Source organism: Mesoplodon mirus (assembly GCF_964341445.2).
Source record: "Mesoplodon mirus genome assembly, chromosome: 11".
In the NCBI taxonomy this organism is placed as follows: Eukaryota; Metazoa; Chordata; class Mammalia; order Artiodactyla; family Ziphiidae; genus Mesoplodon; species Mesoplodon mirus.
The window spans coordinates 84,994,564-85,016,006 of NC_138987.1; the positions used below are offsets into that span (position 1 = coordinate 84,994,564).

General features: G+C 37.4%; 1 protein-coding gene across 1 annotated transcript in view; it reads right to left on the reverse strand.

The window, feature by feature from the left end:
- ETNK1 (ethanolamine kinase 1) overlaps nt 1-21,443 on the reverse strand; it is a 71,034-nt gene that overhangs the window by 38,482 nt on the left and 11,109 nt on the right. The window contains exon 2 of the mRNA XM_082634582.1: nt 4,607-4,866. Within this exon, the coding sequence (XP_082490708.1) occupies nt 4,607-4,866 (260 nt within the window). The remainder of the gene's footprint in view (nt 1-4,606; nt 4,867-21,443) is intronic.

A 21,443-nucleotide genomic window follows, 5' to 3' on the forward strand; every position in this document is an offset into this window, starting at 1 on the left:
TAGTTCAACTGCAAGCATAGCAGCTACATACTTAAAAACTAGGCTTTGCTAAGAGTTTTTAAAAATTAAATAAGTCCTACTTACAAGTTCCATACTCATCTAAAATTTTTGATAAATTGGTGTTGAACAAAACACGCAATTTGTGAAGGATGGCTTTGTTAGGAAAATTTATGGTTTTTACTAGTAAATGAATTCACCAAAGTTGCAGAACACAAAATCAACACATGAAATACATTGCAGTTCTACATTATTGATGAACAATCCAAAAAGGAAATTAAGAAAACAATTCTATTTACAATAGCAACAAAATACTTAGGAATAAACTTAACCAACGAGGTAAAAGATTTCTATACCTAAAACTACAAAATGTTCCTGAAAAAAATTAAATACAGAAATAAATGGAAAGACATCCCATGTTTGTGGACTGGAAGACTTAACATTGCTAAGATGTCAATACTACCCAAAGTGATCTTTAAATTCAATACAATCCCTATAGCATGTTTTGCATAAACAGAAAAAAATCCACCCTAAAATTCAAATGTAATTTTAAGGAACCCCAGATAGCTAAAACAAGCTGGAGAAAGATTGGAGGTCTCACACTTCCTGATTTCAAAACTATTACAAAGCTACAGTTGTCAAAACAGAGTGGCACTGGCATAGCCTCAGACATACAGACAAATGGAATAGACAGCTCCAAAATAAACCCTCCAATTTATGATCAAATGATTTTCCATAAGGATGCCAAAACCATTCAATGGCAAAGGACAGTCTTTTCCACAGCTGGTGCTGGAAAAACAGGATATCCACATGTAAAAGAAAGACGTTCCTTAATTCTTTCCTTAAATCATACATAAAACTTAACTCAAAGTGGATCAAAAATCTAAATGTAAGAGCTAAAAAAACTATAAAACCCTTAGAAGAAAACATAGGAGAAAAGCTTCCTGACACAGAACTTGGTAACAAGGTCTTGGATATGACACCAATAGCACAGACAATAAAAGTAAAAACAGATAAACTGGACTACATACATCAAAATTTAGAACCGTGCATCAACAGACAAAATCAACAAAGTTAAAAGACAACTCATGGAAGTAAGTATTTGTAAGTCATATATGTGATAAGGAGTTAATATCCAGAATACATAAAGTACTCTCACATCTAGACAACAAAAAAAATCCCGTTAGAAAATTGGAAGAGGACTTGAATTGACATTTCCCCCAAGAAGATACACAAATGGCCAAGAAGCATAAGAAAAGATGCCAAAACATGACTAATCATTAGGGAAATAGAAATCAAAACCACAATGAGGTACCACCTCCTTGCAATTAGGATGGTTACTATCAAAAAAAAAAACAAAATAATAAGTGTTGGCAAGGACTTGGAGAAACTGGAACCCCTGTGCACTGTTGGTGGGAATGTAGATTGGTGCAGACACTATGGGAAACAGTAAGGCAGTTCCTAAAAATATTAAAAATAGAATGACCATATGATCCAGCAATTCCACTTCTGATTATATACCCAAAAGAATTGAAAACAGATATCAAATATCAAAACAGATATCAGATATCAAAAAGATATTTGCACACCCATGTTCATAACAGCATTATTCACAACAGTGAAAAAGTATCAACAGAAGTGACCCAAATGTCCACCCATGGATTAATGAGTAAACAAAACATGGCCTACATATAAAATGGAATATTACTCAGCCTTAAAAAGGAAGGAAATTCTGATACACACTACAACGTGGATGAACCCTGAAGACATTATGCTAAGTGAAATAAGCCAGTCACAAAAAGACAAAAAGGTATGATTCCACTTACATAAGGTACCTAGAGCAGTCAAATTCATGCAGACAGAAAGTAAGATGGTTGCCAAGGCTGGGGGGTAGGGGAGAATGGGAAGTTGTTGTTTAATGGATATAAAATTTTAGTTTTGCAAGATGAAAAGAACTGTGGAGATTGGTTGCACAGCAATGTGAATGTACTTAACACTATGGAACTGTATACCTAAAAAATGATTAAGATGGTAAATTTTGTTATGTGTATTTTATCACAATTAAAAATAAAAAATGTTAACTAAATTAATTAAATGGTCATAAGAAAGAATACAGTTCTTAAAAAGAACTGTATTAGAGCAATTCAATTGTTTTCTATTAGTAAATTTTATATACAACAGAGAAAAAACTAGGTAATAAAAAATTAAATTTCTGATTTTCACTATCATAGATTGGTCCTTCTTCTACCTAGTCTCAGTAAGATAAGGTTTTACTGCACTAACATCAAGGCAAATGCTACTTTAAATTCCATACTCAATAAAGCCAAATGTTTGAAAATCTCAAGGCTGCAGAGAATCTCCTCAAACACCCACTAATACTCACTAATTTCTCCTCTCTTGGAAGCTTTAAAAAAATTATAATAACAGGCATTTTTTTGAAACTGGAAAAAAAAAATCCCTAATCCTACCATCCCAACAGAATTTATTTCTTTTTTACAAACTCCCTTTGAGTTTTCACATAAGCAAATTATTTCCTGATTGTAGCCACAGTTCAACTAGTAAGCTTTTTTCCTCTTAGTCCTGCATCAGACATCTTGCATGTTTTAGACAATATTCAATAGTAACAGAACACTTATTTGTACTGATGTACCTGAGTTATATCTAAATATGAGTTGTTATGACACAATCAAGCATATGACTTTCTTTTATGACTTATTATATAATGCCCTATTGATTTCCGAAAGAGAACATTACCAATTTTACTTGCAACTCACAGTGTATCAGTTCCACTACAATACCCTCAGCACTGGAAGTTGGTGTTTTCTAGTTATGTTTCTTGATAAGTGAGCAATAACTCATTTTAAATTGCATTTCTCCCATTATGTCTGTTGCTGAGTGGCTTTAATTATACTTCAGCCAGTATTCCCAGCAAGAGGCAAGTTTTAGAGAAATACCTGATGAGAAAATTCCTAAACACCTTAATTTGAATTAAAAAAAAATTTAAAGGTCTCTGCAATACTTGATTGCTACACAAAGGTTCAAATAAAAAAGATCATGATAAACTTCCGTAAGTTGAATGACTAGTTAAGCATTAGCCTGATGCTATTCGTCTTTACCTATCATCTCCCTCAGACTCCTCCATGCTCTGCCTCATCCTTTAAAATCCAATTCAAATGTTACCTCAGTTAAACACTGCCTAATTTCCCAACTATACCACAGTAAATTATTTGTACTTTTTTTGAAAACCTTTTCTGTTCCTCTGTGTCTACTATTTAGCTTACTTTTTCCCCAAGGTTATTGTCTGTCACAGACTGTAAATTATTAGTAGAGCAGCTGACTGAATCATTTTTCCTCCCCTAGACTACATTAAACATAAATACATTCCAATGCCTTTTATATTCAAAGTAGATACTCTTTATTATAACCATAATATAGGCAAGTAGCTACGTCTGAAGAAGCCAAAGCAAGAGAATACTGTGGACTTTGATCTATGGCTCAAGACCCTTTCAGGAAGTTTGTGAGGTTAAAACTATTTTCATAAAGTATTATTTACCTTTTTCACTCTCATTTTCTAACAAGTACAGTTTTGAGAAGCTACATGAAGTGGTGTGATGTACAGTACAGTTTTGAGAAGCTACATGAAGTGGTGTGATGATGTCATCATGTTGACCGACAACTAAAAGAACGTGCACTTGATAATCTTTCATTCTAAAACCTTCGTGTTCTAATTTCTAACATAGTAAACACTGATAAATATAATTCACATAAACAAAAGCTCTTTGGGTCCTCAATAACCTTTTAAGAGTCGTAAAAGGATCTTGAGACTGAAATGTTTGAGAACTTTTGATTTAAACTATCAATGAACTTGCTGTTTTCAAATCAAGCCCAAAAGAAAATTTCAGCAATTTTAGAAAAATGATCGAGCATATGCAAGACATTATTCTTATAGAAAACATAATACTTTGAATTAAATAATTTTTAAGTTTAAAGAGTAACAAAGACGTGTTAACAGAATTAAGACTCATAGTAAGGGCTTCCCTGGTGGCGCAGTGGATGAGAGTCCGCCTGCCGATGCAGGGGACACGGGTTCGTGCCCCGGTCCGGGAAGATCCCACATGCCGCGGAGCGGCTGGGCCCGTGAGCCATGGCCGCTGAGCCTGCGCGTCCGGAGCCTGTGCTCCGCAACGGGAGAGGCCACAACAGTGAGAGGCCCGTGTACAGAAAAAACAAAAACAAACAAACAAAAAAAAAGACTCATAGTAAGCAAGAATTCTGAAACTATGAGCAGCTGAGTAACGAAACTTAGTAATAAGAAATGTGTAATGCTTTGATTCAAGCACTACTTTAAAAAATTGAGAAGCCTTGACCATCTGCGACAGGCTAATCCAAAACCTCTCACAGTCCTTTCTTTTGCAGAGTTAACTATGAGAATTCAGAAAAAAGGAATGTTTTTTTCTTTAGCAAAAATAAAACAAAACCCGAACAAAAGAAAGTTTCTAAATTAACCAACTAGCTGCCTAAAGAAAAGGCAGTTTTAAAAAACACTTCCTTAGTGCACTTAATACTCTTGTTTTTCAAAAGGACAAATTATTTAGGAAAAGAAATGTACCTGAAAATGGCGGGGTTGCAGACATGCTTTGGATCCAATGCTTCTCCCTGTATAAATTCATAGCACAATCCATTATTGAAGGTACAGTAGAGTTGTGGTGCGCAGCCGTGAGCCTGCAACACTCGGAAACTCTTCACTTCCTCATCTCGATCGACTAACAACTCAGTCTTATTGCCATAAATTCGCACCAGGACTACATCCTCCATTGTATTACCCACATAACAGCCAATAAGTTTGTTTGTGATTCCATCTGTGAAAAGCTGACCAAAAAAAAAGAAAAAATGGGGGAAAAACAATTATTTACTTTTAAGGAAGGAATAGGAGATAACTTGAAAATCATTAAATACTAATTGAAAGAAAATATCTACTTAATATACAATTTTGCCTAACATGTCTATAATTTTAATTCTAGATTTAAACAAAACGGAATACCACTGTTTACTATGTTGTGTTGTACAATATACACATTCTCTCTCCTGTATCTAAATAGATTGGAAAGTCTCTAAAGACAGGGAAAGTGGCTCTCTTGCTAGCATAGTATATGATATTAAAAAGTCCTTAATAATGTTCATAAGTTTAAATATACAAATATACCATAATTTATATTATGGTAAATCTCCAATTTATAAAAAACTCAACTTTAAATGTTATTTCCAAAGATTACTTAACATAATATGCATTAAAAATTGTTTTAAGTATTCGGGTTATAATAATTTACACTTGAATGCTACAGCTAAAAAAAAAAGAAGCACAACCTTAATTAGAGGAAGATAGAGATTTCTCAGGTATTTTCTAAAAGGGAGTTTGAGGACTCTTCAAGAGTTTTAAGTACTTACAGTCCTTTTTTAGATTTGAGTACAATGGTATATTAAAAAGTAAACAGATGATTAGCAATATTAGTTCTCTAAGTCTATTCAAAATTGTAGCTTTCATTTTCCTCTACACTAATTTGACACTAAAACTAACTTTCTATTTACCCAATTATAACTCAGAGCTTTTGGAGGCTCTCAGTGGAATAAAGGGATAAAAGGTAAAAGTGAAAGTAAGCGTTAAGGACATTTTTCCAGAGACAACTGGGAAAGAAAAGGAATAATGGACAAAGAATAAGTTTTAAATGTATACACATTTAACTAATGCCTGGGAAAGAAGGTAAACGTTTCTGTTTTGATAAGATTGTTGTAATGATAAATGACATCTGAAAAGGCTTTAGATCTTAAGTTGAAATTTGAAAGAAAGTATTTATGTATCCTTATTCACCTTTGAATATCTATGTTTTTTGGGTATGCAGACATACAAACTTTGCTTTCCACCTAGATTTCAAAAAGATGGTATGTAGGGAGACACTGACAAGAAGCATATGCCCTTAAACTAAACTCCAATCATCATTTTATTAAAATCTATGTTGAAAGCATGTTGTTTCCTATTAAAATGCCATAACAACTCACACATATTATTCTGTAACTCCTCCAGATGTCATGTAGAGATGAAGTATTTCAATTATTGTAATGAAGTTTGAGAAGCTAACATTCTGAAATGCTTGTAATGAAAGACATTCTACACTCCTCAAAAGCCAGGCGTGAAATCTATGTTTTCTACATCCTAACAAATAGTAAGGACTTAATACTTAAACACTAGCTTGTCTTCTTGATCTAGCTTATAACAAATTCATTCTTTCACTCTTGCCTATAATAAATTTCTTTAATTGTGCACGTTATATTGTACATTTACGTGTACATGCAGAAACATACATATAAAGACATATGCACTTAAAAAGGCTAGAGATGTATAACATTACTGGATAAGATTATTGAATACTATATAGACATTTCTAAGTATAACATAGAGTCACAACTCCAATGACACTAACCCTAACATACTCTGTTGCACAAAACAGCCACATACTTGCAATGAAATGATAGTCACAATAAACCCCTGGAGCAAAAAAATAAATATATGAATAACTTCATTTACAAAAGTAGTTTATGTATAAATAAGGATAAAAATGTCTGCAAAGATATCCAATAAAATATTAGGTAGTTTAAATCTTGTCTGCTGTTTTCTTATTTCTAAGTAGTTTAAACTTTTCTCATTTGGCTTATATACGTTTTCTCACTTCTTTTTTTTTTTCCTGTAATCAATCTAGTTTACATGTGAAAAAATTAAATAGTGAGAAAAACGAAAGGGGCTAGGAACTGACCTGGCATGTACAGCAAGGCCTGGAGATTCTGTTGAACATAAGCAATTTCATAGAACATCAATATCAGATGAGGCCACTCTGTGACCATAATGCATCAAGACAAAAACAAAGTCACTCTGTAATCATGTCTGAACAAAGACAAAACTATGCATTTTTTCCAAACCACAAAAATGACCAAACACTCCCCTATTCTGGCTAATGTGAGGGACTGCCGTTCCTTTTCAAGGAACAGCTTTGGTCCTGCTTCATTCCTCCAGTCCTCTAGGTAAGATAAGTTACCCACACAGTCATAGACTTGCCCCACTTCCTTCCTGACAACACCCAAATGCAGAGGAAAGCCTTGCTTCCTTGAACCCTCTCCCAAATCACCAAATTCAAATCTTATACGAAGTCCTTTCTAACACCCACATACTGAGAGCCCCACCATTCCCCATGGAATAAGTCTTCCTTAAGGAAGGAGTAATAAACCCAATTTGTTTGGCTTATCCTAATGATCTCTTGATGGAGATTTCTGACTTTAAAGATGTATGGATAATGCTTTTTGCTCTTGTATGGTTCCCACCTCATATATAAATCAACAATTAATTCAAGGTGCTTCAGCCTTCTGAAACACACATTTAAAAATATACTAGGCATATGCTAGGTATGTGTACTATACTAGATATATACTAGAAATATAAAATTCCACCTCAACGGAGGGGGGACAAAACTACTACAAATCTCACGGAGCTCCTTTTCACAGGGTTTATCCTGCACTGTTTGTCAAGTATTTAAGATAGTACCAGTTCAGAGGATGAGCTACAGAGCAAGACTGCTTGACTATAAATTCGAGCTGTGTTATCTGTAAGCTGGGTGACTTTATGCAAGTCACTTACCTGTATGTGCTTCATTCATCTCATGTTTAATATCAGCACATTAGAATCTGCTTTATAGGTTTTTATGAGAATTAATGACTTAATATACACAAAAGCACTTACAACAGTTCCTGACACAAACTAAGCTCTTATCAACTATGTAGATAACTACATATTTAAATCTGAACACAAGACAGAAAAATAATTCATGATGGGATCATAAAAGTTAATAATTAAGACAACATCTATGTTATAGATTAGCCCTAGACTCTATGCTGCTGCACTGGTATCACCTAGCAAATCTTGAAAGCAAGACCCAAAGATGTAAACTATTCCCAAAGAACTACAAAAACTATCGAGTGCCTAACAAGGTAAAATTCACAATGTCTAATATCCAATTAAAGATTATTCGGCATGGGGAAATCCCTGGTGGTCCAGCAGTTAGGACTCTGCGCTCTCATTGCCAAGGGCGCAGTTTCAATCCGTAGTCGGGGAACTAAGATCTCACAAGCTGGGTGAGGAGGCCAAAAAGAAAAATATTATCAGGCATGCAAAAAGGGCACAACCCACAATGGGGGGTGAGAGGGGGGTCAATTAATTGAAACCAACCAGAACTGACACAGATGTTAGAATTAGCAGGTGTTAAAACTGTATTCCAAAAAAAAAGTGTATTGTATTCTTACAACAAAAAATTAAGCAGGGGGACTTCCCTGGTGGTGCAGTGGTTGGGAATCCTCCTGCCAGTGCAGGGGACACGAGTTCGAGCCCTGGTCTGGGAGGATCCCACATGCTGCGCAGCAACTGGGCCCATGTGCCACAACTGCTGAGCCTGTGCGCTGGAGCCTGTGAGCCACAACTACTGAGCCCACGTGCCACAACTACTGTAGCCCGTGCGCCTAGAGGTCATGCTCCGCAACAAGAGAGGCCACCGCAATGAGAGGCCTGCGCACCGCAATGAGAGGCCGGCGCACCGCAATGAAGAGGAGCCCTTGCTCTCTGCAACTAGAGAAAGCCTGAGGGCAGCAACGAAGACCCAACACAGCCAAAAATAAAAAAGTAATAAAAAAAAAAATTTGTAAAAAAAAAAAAAAAATTAAGCAGAGTCATTGAAGACATAAAAAAGACCCAAATTAAACTTCTCAAGATGTCTGAAGGGAAAACACACTTAGATGGGATTTAACACTAGGTTAGGTAGTGGAAAAAACAATTTAGCAAACTTGAAGACATAGGAATAGAAACTATGCAAAACAAAATACAGAGGAAAAAAAGAATTATCAAAGAGAGAGAGAGAAGAGCATCCATTAGTTGAGAGACTACATATAAAATCTGAGTCCTCAAAGAAAGGAAAAAAAGAGAACAGAAACATTTTTAAAGAAATGACAGTCAGAAGTTTTCCAAATTTGATGAAAACCTATAAACTCAAGATCCAAGAAGCTCAACAAGCCCAAGCCAAAGAAACATGAAGAAAACTACACCAAGGCACCTCATAATAAAACTGCTTAAAACCAGAGATAAATCATTTAATGGTACCAATTCATTTTAATCTTCCATTCACTCAGGCACATTTCAGAGTCATCTTGACCCCTCCCTCTCCATCCCCCACATAAAATGTTTTCTTCCTAGGTAATTCTGAAATCCACTCCTGTTTCTCCATCCCCTTGTCAATCTCCTATTTGCAGTATTTTAATAACCTCATTGGTCTCTCTTACGCCAGTTTAACCACCTTCCCACCTTTCAAAAAAATTCACTCACTAACTGCCACCAAAATAATCCATCTAAAATACAAACATGGGGGCCTCCCTGGTGGCGCAGTTGTTGAGAGTCCGCCGGCCAATGCAGGGGACACGGATTTGTGCCCCGGTCCGGGAAGATCCCACATACCGTGGAGCGGCTGGGCCCGTGAGCCATGGCCGCTGAGCCTGTGCGTCCGAAGCCTGTGCTCCGCAGGGGGAGAGGCCACAGCAGTGAGAGGCCCGTGTACCGCAGAAAAAATAAATAAATAAATAAAATACAAACATGAACATGACGACTGGCAATCTTCAACTGACTCCACGTTGTTTAGAGGATAAAGTTTAAGTTCCTTAGGGCGTACAAGTTCCACAATACCTCCCAAGTTATCTAGTGATCTACCTGACAAATTCACCCTTCTTTTTCTTCACCTCACTAACTTCTAACTTCCTTCAAAATTCCAACACAGGAGTTATATCCTCCAGGAGACAATTCCTAAACTCAGATAAGACGTAAATACTTCTCAGTGCTTGCTAGTCCCCTATATATAGCATTACTAAAATGCACTGTAGGGACTTCCCTGGCGGTCCTGTGGTTAAGACTCCACAGTCCTAATGCAGGGGGCACGGGTTCGATCCCTGGTCGAGAAACTAAGATCCCGCATGTTGCACAGCATGGCCCAAAAAAAAAAAAAAAAAAAAGTACTGTAATTTCTTAATTATATTTGCCACTCCATATTTACTGTGAGTTCCTCTGAGATTTGGAACACATGGAAATAAGAAAAAATAAAGGTGAAAAACAGGAATATAAAAGATGGGTCAAAGAGGAAAAAAAAGTATGATGGTACAGTGAAAAACTCAACCATATAAGTAGTTACATTAAATGTAAAAGAACTAAATAATCCAATTAAAAAACTAAGTATGGGGCTTCCCTGGTGGCGCAGTGGTTAAGAGTCCGCCTGCCGATGCGGGGGACACGGGTTCGTGCCCCGGTCTGGGAAGATCCCACGTGCACGGAGCGGCTAGGCCCGTGAGCCATGACCGCTGAGCCTGCGCGTCCGGAGCCTGTGCTCCGCAACGGGAGAGGCCACCACAGTGAGAGGTCCGCGTACTGCAAAAAACAAAACAAAACAAACAAACAAACAAAAACTAAGTATGAAAAAGAAAACTATATGCTACTTTCTACAAGAGACATGTAAAAGAAAGCTGATGTAGCTACACCATATCAGACAAAATAGATTCTAATGATACATTCCAGGAGATAAAAAGGGATGTTTTATAATTATAAAAGGATTGAGTCATCAAGAAGATACAAGAATTCTAAATTGAGTGCATACAATAACATAACTTCAAAATACATATAGCAAAAACTGACAGACTAAACAAATTCCACAATAATTGTCTGAAACTTGAGCACATCTCTAAGAGCTGATTTTTTAAAAACAGGGAAAAATCATTACATCTACAAGAGAGCTAAGCAATAGAATTAAAAATCCAACTTAACTGACATACACAGAACACTGTACCCAGCAAGAGAATACGCATCCTTTTCAAGTATACATAAAATATTACCAAAATTGACTATAGGCTTGACTATAAAGCAAGCCTCAATAAATATCAAAGAATTAAAATCATCCAGAGTATCTTCTCAAGCTACATTGAATATGAACTAGACATCAATAACACAACACACATACACATATACACACCTCAAATAAAATGGTTAAGATAGCAAATTTTAGGTTATTTGTTTTTTTTACCCCAATAAAGAAAAAAAACTTAATATTCTCCCACTTATTTGAAGTGAAGCAATGCACATCTAATCCACTGGATGAAGAAAAAACTACAATAACTAGAAAGCATTAGAAAGCATTCTAAACTGAATGATAATAAAGTCATATTAAAACTTGTGGGTGCTTTCCGGGACATGTAAATAAAAATATTAAAATAAAAAATGCAAAAAATTAGTGATCTTAGCTTCTAGCTCAAGAAGCTAGAAAAATAAATCAATTAACCTTCGATTAAAAAACAGAATTAGGAAGAAAACAAAAGGGCAAAGTTATCAATAAAACAGAAAAACTCAACAGTCAAAAACTGTTCTTCAGGACTTCCCTGGCAGTCCAGTGGTTAAGACTCCGTGCTTCCAATGTGGGGGTGCGGGTTTGATCCCTGGTAGGGAAACTAAGATCCCATAAGCCACAGTGGCGCAGCCAAAAAAATACAAACGAACAAAAAAAAAAAAACTTCTTTGAAGATAAAGTTGATAACTTCCAAGCAAAATCATCAAGGAAAAAGGATACTAATTATCAATAAAGAAGTAAACTTTATTAGAGTACAGACATATATTAATATAAACAACTCTTCCAAAAACAGACAAAAAAGAAACAGATCCCAACTGGATACCAAAACTTGTCAAGGACAAGGAAGGAAAATTACAGACCACTCTCTCTCATAGTTGCAAAAATCCTAATCAAAATATTGGCAACCAATACAACGATATATAAAAAGGAGAATACATCACAACAAAATGGGGTTTACTCCAGGAACGCAGTGGTTCTTAACAAATTGTTTTAAAATGTCATTGTAATTGAGCTCAATAACAGAAAAATGGAGGCAAATCACGTAACCATCATGAGTTGCAGAAAAGTACTTGATAAAATTCAACATTTATTCATGATGAAAATACTTAGCAAGCCAAGAATAAAATGAAACTTCCTTAATCTGACAGAGTATCCAAAGAAAGCCTACAGCAAGCATCATACCTAATAATAAACTATTGAAAATGTTCTCCTTCAGAATGGGAACAAGGCAGGGATGCCCACTATCACCTCTTATTTCAATACTGTGATGATGTCCTAGCCAGTGTAGCAAGACAAGACAACAAAGGGCGGAGTCAAGATGGCAGACTAGGAGGATGCAGAATTCACATCTCTGAACAACTAGGGAAGCTACCGGGCACCAGTGGGTGACCATGGACACCTAAGGGGACAGGAGGAACCCCCAGCAACTGGGTGGATGGGGGGTGTGGGGGGGGAGTGAAGGGGGAGGAGAAGTGGAGGTGGGACAGGACTGGCGCCCCTGAGGGGTGGCTGGGGGAGGGGAAGGGATCCCATGGCCGAAGGGGGAAATTGGGGGGCCACTGGGAGGACAGAGGGTCAAAAGGGAGCATGGCCAGGTTTCCCCTGCCCACTTTGCCCCCAGGAGCCTGCTGAGATCCCAGGCCTGATCCTCTGCCCACCTAGGCCCCCTCCGGCCATGTGGGTCCTGAGGGAGTGGGAGGGAGGGAAGGGGAGCAAAAGTAAAGGCCAGACCTAGGGGACCTGCACTCCTGACGGGTGGCTGAGGAAGGGGAGGAGTTCCTACACCCAGCAGGACCCTCCCATGGTTAGGGGTCCAGCAGGAACAGGGGAGACCCTGGGGGAAACCCAAGGGGAGGGGGGGCATGGAGAAACGGAAGGGAATGCAACCAGTGCTTTTGCTGTCCACATTCTACATAGGCACCAGGGAGCCTGTTGGGCTCCTGGGCCTAATCCTCTGCCCTTGGAGCCTCCCTCCTGCCATGCAGAACCCAAGCCCCGCCCCTACACCCCCACCCAGGGCTCCATCTCTACAATCGGAGAGCCCCTCTGAGACCCGCTCCAACCACGCTGGGCCTAAACCCCACCCACACACCCTGACCCAGGGCCTTACCTCCAAACTCCATAACTCCACACTCCAGAGGCCCCCCCTTTGGACATGCTGCCTCTCCCCTTCCGTGCAGGTCCTAAGCAGGGACCCCACCCCATGCCTGAATGTCACCCAGCCTAGGCTCTGCCCCCAAAGCCTTTTCCCGCTGCAGGGTGTGGGTCCTGAGCCTAAGACACCCACCCCCGCCACTACGTCCTGCTCCACCCTAAACCCCACCCCTGTGTAAGTTCCAGCCCCGCCTAAACTCCGCCCCCCCAGAGCCAAAGCTTTTTATTTTTTAATTTTTTTTCCTCTTTTAGATTGGGGTTCTGTTTTACCTTGTCATTGATTCACTGTTGTTGATTCATTTATATTTTTTTTTCCTCATAAATCTTTTTTCTTTCTGCTTTTATTTTATTTAGACTTTGTTATTGTTCTGCTCCTTTTGGCTTGTTGCCCCCCTTCCTCCCTTTTTTTTTCCGTTGTGGTTTTGTTTTACCTTCTTGCAGTTGTCTTAATTATATTTTTATTTTTCCTAATATATTTTTTATCTTTCTAACTTTGTTTTTTATTCTTTGTTATTGTACTGCTTCTCTTGTTTTCTTTTTCTTTTTTTTTTTTTTTTTTTTGCCACACAACGCAGCTTGCAGGATCTTGGTTCCCAGGCCAGAGGCTGGTCCTGAGCTCCCATGGTGGGAGCGCCGAGTCCAAACCGCTGGACTAACAGAGAACCTCAGACCCCAGGGAATATTAATCAGAGTGAGGGCTCCCGGAGGTCCTCATCTCAGCACCAAGACCCGACTCTATCCAACTGCCTGCAAACTCCAGTGCCAGACACCTCAGGTCCAAGAACAAGTAAGACAGGAAGACAGACCAACACATAAAAAAAAAAAAAAAAAAGAAAGAAACGGCAAAAAAAAAATGTTACAGACGAAGGACCAAAGAAAAAATCTACACCACCAAATAAATGAAGATGAAATGGGCAACCTACCTGAAAAAAATTCAGAGTAATGGTAGTAAAGATGATCCAAAATCTCAGAAATAAAATGGAGAAAATAAAAGAAACATTTAACAAGGATCTAGAAGAACTGAAGAGCAAAGAAACAGTGATGAACAACATAATAACTGAAATTAAAAATACTCTAGAAGGACTCAATAGCAGAATTACTTGAGGCAGAGGAACAGATAAGTGAACTGGAAGATAAAATGATGGAGATAACTGCCAGGGAGCAGAATAAAGAAAAAAGAACAGCAAGAATTGAGGACAGACTCAGAGACTTCTGGGACAATATTAAACGCACCAACATTCAAATTATAGGGGTCCCATAAGAAGAAGATAAAAAGAAAGGGTCTGAGAAAATATTTGAAGAGATTATAGTTGAAAACTTCCCTAACACAGGAAAGGAAACAGTCAATCAAGTCCAGGAAGCACAGAGTCCCATATAGGATAAAACCAAAAAGAAACATGCCGAGACACATACTAATCAAACTATCAAAAATTAAATACAAAGAAAAAATATTAAAAGCAGCAAGGGAAAAGTAACAAATAACATACAAGCGAATCCCCGTAAGGTTAACAGCTGATCTTTCAGCAGAAACTATGCAGGCCAGAAGAGAGTGGCAGAACACATTTAAAATGATGAAAGGGAAAAACCTACAACCAAGATTACCCAGCAAGGATCTCATTCAGATTCGATGGAGAAATCAAAAGCTTTACAGACAAGTAAAAGCTATGAGAATTCAGCATCACCAAACCAGCTTTACAACAAATGCTAAAGGACCTTTTCTAAGCGGGAAACACAAAAGAAGAAAAAGACCCACAAAAACAAACCCAAATCAACTAAGAAAATGGTAATAGGAACATACATATTGATAATCACCTTGAATGTAGTGGATTAAATGCTCCAACCAAAGACATAGACTGGCTGAATGGATACAAAAACAAGACCCGTATATATGCTGTCTACAATAAACCCCCTTCAGACCTAGGGACACATACAGACTGAAAGTGAGGGAATGGAAAAAGATATTCCATGTAAATAGAAATCACAAGAAACCTGTAGTAGCAATACTCATATCAGATAAAATAGACTTTAAAATAAAGACAGTTACAAGAGATAAAGAAGGACACTACATAGTGATCAAGGGATCAATCCAAGAAGAAAACATAACAATTACAAACATTTATGCACCCAACATAGGAGCACCTCAATATATAAGGCAAATGCTAACAGCCATAAAAGGAAAAATCGACAGTAACACAATAATAGTGGGGGACTTTAACACCTCACTACACACCAATAGAAAGATCATCCAGACATAAAATAAATAAGGAAACACAAGCTTTAAATGACACAACAGACTAGATAGACTTAATTGATATTTTTAGGACATTCTACCCGAAGGCAGAAGTACACTTTCTTCTCAAGTGCACACAGTACATTCTCCAGAATAGATCACATCTTGGGTCACAAATCAAGCCTTGGAAAATGTAAGAAAACTGAAATCGTATCAAGCATCTTTTCAGACCACAATGCTATGAGATTAGAAATCAATTACAGGAAATAAACAGTAAAAGCCACAAATACACGGAGGCTAAACAGTGTGCTGCTAAATAACCAAGAACACTGAAGAAATCAAAGAGGAAATCAAAAAATACCTATAAACAAATAACAGTGAAAACACAACGATCCAAAACCTGTGGGACACAGCAAAAGCAGTTCTAAGAGGGAAGTTCATAGCAATTCAAGCTCACTGCAAAAAACAAGAAAAATCTCAAATAAACAATCTAACCTTACACATAAAGCAAGTAGAAAAAGAAGAACAAACAAAACCCAAAGTTAGTAGAAGGAAAGAAACCATAAAGATCAGAGCAGAAATAAATGAAATAGAAACAAAGAAAACAATAGCAAAGATCAATAAAACTAAGAGCTGGTTCTCTGAGAAGATAAACAAAATTGATAAACCTTTAGCCAGACTCATCAAGAAAAAAAGAGAGGACTCAAATCAATAAAATTAGAAATGAAAAAGGAGAGATTACAACTGACACCACAGAAATACAAAGGATCATAAGATACTACTACAAGCAACTATATGCCAATAAAATGGACAACCCAGAAGAAATTATCAAATTCTTGGAAAAGTACAAACTTCCAAGACTGAACCAGGAGGAATTAGAAAATATAAACAGACCAATCACAGTTAATGAAATTGAAACTGTAATTTAAAATCTTCCAGCAAACAAAAGTCCAGGACCAGACAGCTTCACAGGCGAATTTTATCAAACATTTAGAGAAGAGTTAACCCCTATCCTTCTCAAACTCTTGCAAAAAATTGCGGAGGGAGAAACACTTCCAAACTCATTCTAGGAGGCCATCATCACACTGATACCAAAACCAGACAAAGATATCACACGCACAAAAAAAATTACAGGCCAAAATCACTGATGAACATAGACGTAAAAATCCTCAACAAAATACTAGCAAACAGAATCCAACATCACATTTAAAGGATCATACACCACGATCAAGTGGGATTTATCCCAGGGATGTAAGGATTCCTCCACATATGCAAAACAATCAATGTGATACACCATATTAACAAATTAAAGAATAAAAACCATATGATCATCTCAATAGATGCAGAAAAAGCTTTTGACAAAATTCAACACCCATTTATGATAAAAAAAAACTCTCCAGAAAGTGGGTATAGAGGGAAGTTACCTCAACATAATGAAAGCCATATATGACAAACCCACAGCAAACATCATTTTCAATGGTGAAACACTGAAAGCATTTTCTCTAAGATCAGGAACAAGACAAGGATGCCCACTCTTGCCACTATTATTCAACACAGTATTGGAAGTCTTAGCCACAGCAATCAGAGAAGAAAAAGAAATAAAAGGAATACAAATTGGAAAAGAAGAAGTAAAACTGTCACTGTTTGCAGATGACATACTATACATAGAAAATCCTAAAGATGCCACCAGAAAACTACTAGTACTAATCAATGAATTTGGTAAGGTTGCAGGATACAAAGTTAATGCACAGAAATCTCTTGCATTCCTATACACTAACAATGAAAGATCAGAAAGAGAAATTAAGGAAACAATCCCATTTACCATCGCAACAAAAAAGAATAAAATACCTAAGAATAAATGTACCTAAGGAAGCAAAAGACCTGTACTCAGAAAACTATAAAACACTGATGAAAGAAATCAAAGATAACATAAACAGATGGAGAGATATACCATGCTCCTGGATTGGAAGAATCAATATTGTGAAAATAACTATACTACCCAAAGCAATCTCCAGGTTCAATGCAATCCCTATCAAATTACCAATGGCATTTTTCACAGAACTAGAACAAGAAATTTTACAATTTGTATGGAAACACAAAAGACCCCGAATAGCCAAAGCAACCTTAAGAAAGAAAAACGGAGCTGGAGGAATCAGACTCCCTGACTTCAGACTATACTACAAAGCTACGGTAATCAAGACAGTATGGTACTGGCACAAAAACAGAAAAATAGATCAATGGAACAGGATAGAAAGCCCAGAGATAAACCCACACACATATGGTCACCTTATCTTTGACAAAGGAGGCAAGAATATACAATGGAGAAAAGACAGCCTCTTCAATAAGTGGTGCTGGAAAAAATGGACAGCTACACGTAAAAGAATGAAATTAGAACACCCCCTAACACCATACACAACAATAAACTCAAAGTGGATTAAGGACCTAAATGTAAGGCCAGACACTATAAAACTCTTAGAGGAAGAAATAGGAAGAACACTCTATGACATAAATCACAGCAAGATCCTTTTTGACCCACCTCCTAGAGTAAGGGAAATAAAAACAAAAATAAACAAATGGGACCTAATGAAACTTAAAAGCTTTTGCACAGCAAAGGAAAGCATAAACAAGTGAAAAGACAACCCTCAGAATGGGAGAAAATATTTGAAAATGAAGCAACTGACAAAGGACTAATCTCCAAAATATACAAGCAGCTTATGTAGCTCAATAACAAAAAAACAAACCCAATCCCAAAATGGGTGGAAGACCTAACTAGACGTTTCTCTGAAGAAGACACAGATGGCCAACAAATACATGAAAAGATGATCAACATCACTAATCATTAGAGAAATGCAAATCAAAACTACAGTGAGGTATCACCTCACACTGGTTAGAACGGCCATCATCAAAAAAATCTACAAACAATAAATGCTGGAGAGGGTGTGGAGAAAAGGGAACCCTCCTGCACTGTTGGTGGGAATGTAAACTGATACAGACACTATGTAGAACAGTATGGAGGTTCCTTAAGAAACTAAAAATAGAACTACCATATGACCCAGCAATCCCACTACTGGGCATATACCCTGAGAAAACCATAATTCAAAAAGAGTCATGTACCACAATATTCATTGCAGCACTATTTACAAGAGCCAGGACATGAAAACAACCTAGATGTCCATCAACAGATGAATGGATAAAGAAGATGTGGCACATATATACAATGGAATATCAGCCATAAAAAGGAACGAAATTGAGTTATTTGCAGTGAAGTGGATGGACCTAGAATCTGTCATACAGAGTGAAGTAAGTCAGAAAGAGAAAAACGAATTATCGTATGCTAACACATATATATGGAATTAAAAAAAGCAGTACTGATGGCAGGGCAGGAATAAAGAGGCAGACGTAGAGAAGGGACTTGAGGGCATAGCGGGGGGGGGGGAAGGGGAAGCTGGGATGAAGTGAGAGAGTAGCACTGACATATACGCTACCAAATGTAAGGCTAGTGGGAAGCTGCTGCATAGCACAGGGAGATCAGCTTGGTGCTTTGAGACGACAGAGGGATGGGATAGGGAGGGTGAGAGGAAGGCTCAAGAGGAAGGGGATATGGGGATATATGCATACATATAGCTGATTCACTTTGTTGTACAGCAGAAACTAACACAACACTGTGAAGCATTTATACTCCAATAAAGATGTGGGGGAAAAAAAAGACATGACAACAACAGAAATAGGAACAGGAAAGCAAAAAACAAAACTGTCATTATTTGCAGATACAGAGAAAATGCACAAAGTATCTAAATTAAAACAAATAATTAGAACATGTGAAAAATTCAATGTATTAACATATCAATTGAATTTCTCTATACCAACAGCAAACCTTTTTTTTAAAATGATATTCTTTAAATAATATCAGAAAGCATCAAATTCCTGGGGGGAAAAATGACATGAAAAATGCAAGATCTCTACATTGAAAACTTCAAAAGTTTGAGAGAGGGCTTCCCTGGTGGCGCAGTGGTTGAGAATCCACCTGTCAATGCAAGGGACACGGGTTCGAGCCCTGGTCTGGGAAGATCCCACATGCCGTGGAGCAACTAGGCCCGTGAGCCACAACTACTGAGCCTGCGCGTCTGGAGCTTGTGTTCCACAACAAGAGAGGCCGCGATAGTGAGAGGCCCGCGCACCGTGATGAAGAGTGGCCCCCGCTTGCCACAACTAGAGAAAGCCTTTGCACAGAAACGAAGACGCAACACAGCAAAAAAATTAATTAATTAATTAATAAACTCCTACCCACAACATCTTCTTTAAAAAAAAAAAAAAAAGTTTGAAAGAAACTAAATAAATGGGATATACCATATTTATAGATTCTAAGACTCAGTATTGTTAATGAATTCACTTCTCCTCAAATATCTATAGATTGCACAAAAATATCTATCAAAATGCCATCTAGTTTCTTCTGAGGAAATTGAAAAGCTGAGTCTACAATTTACGTGGCAATTTAAAAAGCCAAGAATAGCCAAGGCAATTTTAAAGAAGAACAAAGCTAGTGTCTCATACCAAGGATTATAGTAACTACATCATACCAAGACCTAGAAGCAACTTGAGAGTAGGCAAGACACTGTGATACTGGTGCAATAACAGACAAAGCAGACTAAAGGAACAGAATTCATAAACAGACTCACATACAGTGACACCTGGTTTATGACAAAGGTAACACTGTAATGGTGGGAAAATGGTGGTTTCAGGTAACACTATAATGGGGAGAAAATGGTCTTTTCAATAAGTGATACTGGATCACTGGATACTGATAGCCATTCGGAAGAAAAATGAGTCATGACCTCCTCCACCTTACATCATAAACTATTTCAGATCAAAATGTAAAATAGCAAAACAATAAAGTTTCTATAAAACACAGAGGAATATCTTCAGGACTTTGGCAAAGGAAGAGATCAAGACACATACCCATAAAGAAAAAATTGAAAAACTGGTGTTAAGGCTATCAAAAGACACTACTAAGAGTGAAAATGCAAGCCACGAACTGGCAGAAAACATTTATAATACATTTCTTTAAAAAAAAGGATGCGGGAATTCCCTGGCGGCCCAGTGGTTAGGACTCCGCGCTTCCACGGCTGGGGGGCCTGGGTTCAATCCCTACTAAGATACTGCAAAGCCGCACAGCGTGGCCAAAAAAAAGAAATAAGAACTCAAATATAGAATATGTAAAGAACATCTACAAATCATTAGGAAAAAAATAATCCAGGAGAAAAATTAGCCAAAAAAACTTGAACAGACATCTCAAAATAGAAGACATTCAAATATCCAACCCACAGAAAAAAGATGCACTAGCTATTAAGAGAATGCAAATCAAACCCATAACAAGATACCCTTAATGCCTACCCTAATGATAAAAATGAAGACAGATAATAACAATTGTTGGTAAAGATGCAGCACCCCTGAAACACTCATACAGTATTGCCATTAGGGGTATAAATTGACACAACCACTTTGGAAAACTTAAAGTATCTAGTAAAGCTAAAATACACACCAGATGACCCAGCAAGTCTACTTCTAAGTATCTGCCTAACAGAAACAGATATTCACACTCATCAAAAGACTTATACAGCTATGTTCACATCAGCATAATTTGTAATAGCCAAAAACCGAAAACAACCCAAGTGTCCACCAACAGAAGATAAACTGAGGTATAGTCTTTCAATGAGAATAAGAAAGAACTATATATACAGAAATAAATCTCTCATAACTTTAGCATATGCCAACCCCCCCAAAAAAGTATATACCATACGATTCCATTAAAAAAAATTCATAGAGAGGGAAAGCTACGATATCAAATCAGGATAGGAGTAACACTTGCTTGGGGAGAGTTGATGGATAGTGACTCCAAGAGAGTATAAGAGAGGATTCTGGGGTACCATTTCCCAAATCTGTTTCCTGCCTTGGATACTTATTACATGGGTGTGGTTGCTTTGTAGGAAAATTCATCAGGTTCTACACTTAAGATCTGTGCACTTTTTATTATGTATATCACACATCAACAACAATTTTAACTAGAAAAGAGTTAATGTAATATTCAGATCAGAAAA